The 1,637-nt window shown below is 55.2% G+C and overlaps 1 protein-coding gene across 1 annotated transcript in view; it reads left to right on the top strand.

Moving 5' to 3' along the window:
* The window catches only part of MGAM2 (maltase-glucoamylase 2 (putative)), a 92,460-nt gene that overhangs the window by 71,571 nt on the left and 19,252 nt on the right, over nucleotides 1-1,637 (top strand). Inside the window, exon 35 of the mRNA XM_030885264.1 lies at nucleotides 798-882. Within this exon, the coding sequence (XP_030741124.1) occupies nucleotides 798-882 (85 nt within the window). The remainder of the gene's footprint in view (nucleotides 1-797; nucleotides 883-1,637) is intronic.

The raw sequence follows: 1,637 nt of genomic DNA, 5'->3' as shown, positions 1-1,637 counted from the left end.
ACACTGCATTTTTGTTGTCGCTGCCGACCTTCAGCTTATATGACAACAACGACGACGAAAAATGCACAGCAGCCTGTGTTTGAGCCTCGTGGGTCACAGTAGCACACATTGGCTGTTCTTAGGATACTGCACAGGAAGTCGGGGCGGTCTTCCTGCGGAGGGGAGGCGTGGGGTGCAAAGCAGAAGGCTTCCAGTGTCCAGGTTCCCATAATCCCCACCTTCCTCCGCCGACGTAAACAGTTCTCACGAGCTTAAAATTGCCAAGGTAGGGAAAGCCAACTCCAGCGCCTGAGGCACCGCGCCGGTCAGAGCAGCGCGGGCTGCCGGGCTTTGTGCCTCCTCCCGGTCAGACCGCCAGGCCTTTCCTCTGAGATGGCTCTCAAATAACAACGAAAACCTCACGGCCAATCAAGTCCATTCTGACTCAGAGTGACCCTGTAAGACAGGGTAGAACGTCACCTGTGGGTTTCCAAGACTGTAACACCTGACGGAGCGGATAGCCTAGTGTTTCTCTGGAGGAGCGGCTGATGGTTTCAAACTGCCGACTTAGCAAGTTAGCAGTTTGACGTGTAAACCACTCAGACCTCTACCTTTGGTGAGGCACCAGGCATGTGAACCGTTTGCACCTGGAGCTTCGTGAGGCCCTGTGCTTTCGCAGAGCCCATTTGGGACGATGCCTGGGACCGAGGAGAGTTATCAGCCCTGGCTGCATTAGCTTTTCCCATCATCCAGCATCCCGGGGAGCAAAGGCCAGCTAGCCCTGGTGTTGTAGACACTTCCTTACCGACTCATTTCAGGGCACGAACGAGCCAGCAAACTTTGTCAATGGATCCATCAGCGGCTGCCGGGATGACACACTGAATAGGCCTCCCTATATGCCAGGTAGGTGCCTGTTGCTGCATCCAGTCCACAGCCCTGCCCTCAGGCTGGGACAATGCCACCGCTCCTAGCTGCTGCCCTGCTCCTCGAGCCAGGTCAGTGTCATCGCACCCAGCTCCCTCCCTGCCCCCAATCCTGAAGGCTTCTTCTTCCCATCAAAGTGCAAGCTACTTAGTGGTACAGACCGAAGTCATGCTTGCAAACCTGGGACAAAAATCCGGTAGGTGATCCTGAACAAGGGTCCAGAAATTCATTACATCATTAGAGGGGTAAAGGCTTGATGTGGTATGGGCGGAGCCAAGCAAGGCCCCCCGCCTCTGCCCAGGATCCGTGCATTTCTGGAAGGATACCCCTGGCTGCACCGTGGTGCACACAGAAGCAGGGACTCGGGTGGGCGGCCTCCTCAGTACAGTGCAGACTCAGCAGGACGTGACCCACTGCCCCAGAGCACAGCCTGGTCATTTGCAGAGCGATCTAAAAGCCAAGCACCTTAGCATTTAGATCACGACTTCACGACCTACTGCTGACTCACCCATTGAGTGATTGATTTTCTTCCTCTCCTAACTTAGCATTTCCTGTGTCAGGGGAGGAACAGCGCTTAGAACACTTGAGGTGAATGACTGGAAAAGCCTCATTCCCTTGAGAACCCTGCCATCTAGTGGCAGGGAAAGACGTGACCCCAAGGGACCCCCATGGGGTTGCAACCCAGACTGCGTGATGACGTTGGTGGAAGTGGTGGTTGTATGATGGTGGTGGTG

This window comes from Echinops telfairi, unplaced genomic scaffold (assembly GCF_000313985.2).
Source record: "Echinops telfairi isolate 266 unplaced genomic scaffold, ASM31398v2 ScPeMD7_23;HRSCAF=83, whole genome shotgun sequence".
In the NCBI taxonomy this organism is placed as follows: Eukaryota; Metazoa; Chordata; class Mammalia; order Afrosoricida; family Tenrecidae; genus Echinops; species Echinops telfairi.
The sequence above is the reverse complement of the archived record's forward strand: the minus strand, read 5'-3'. Positions and strand labels throughout refer to the sequence as shown.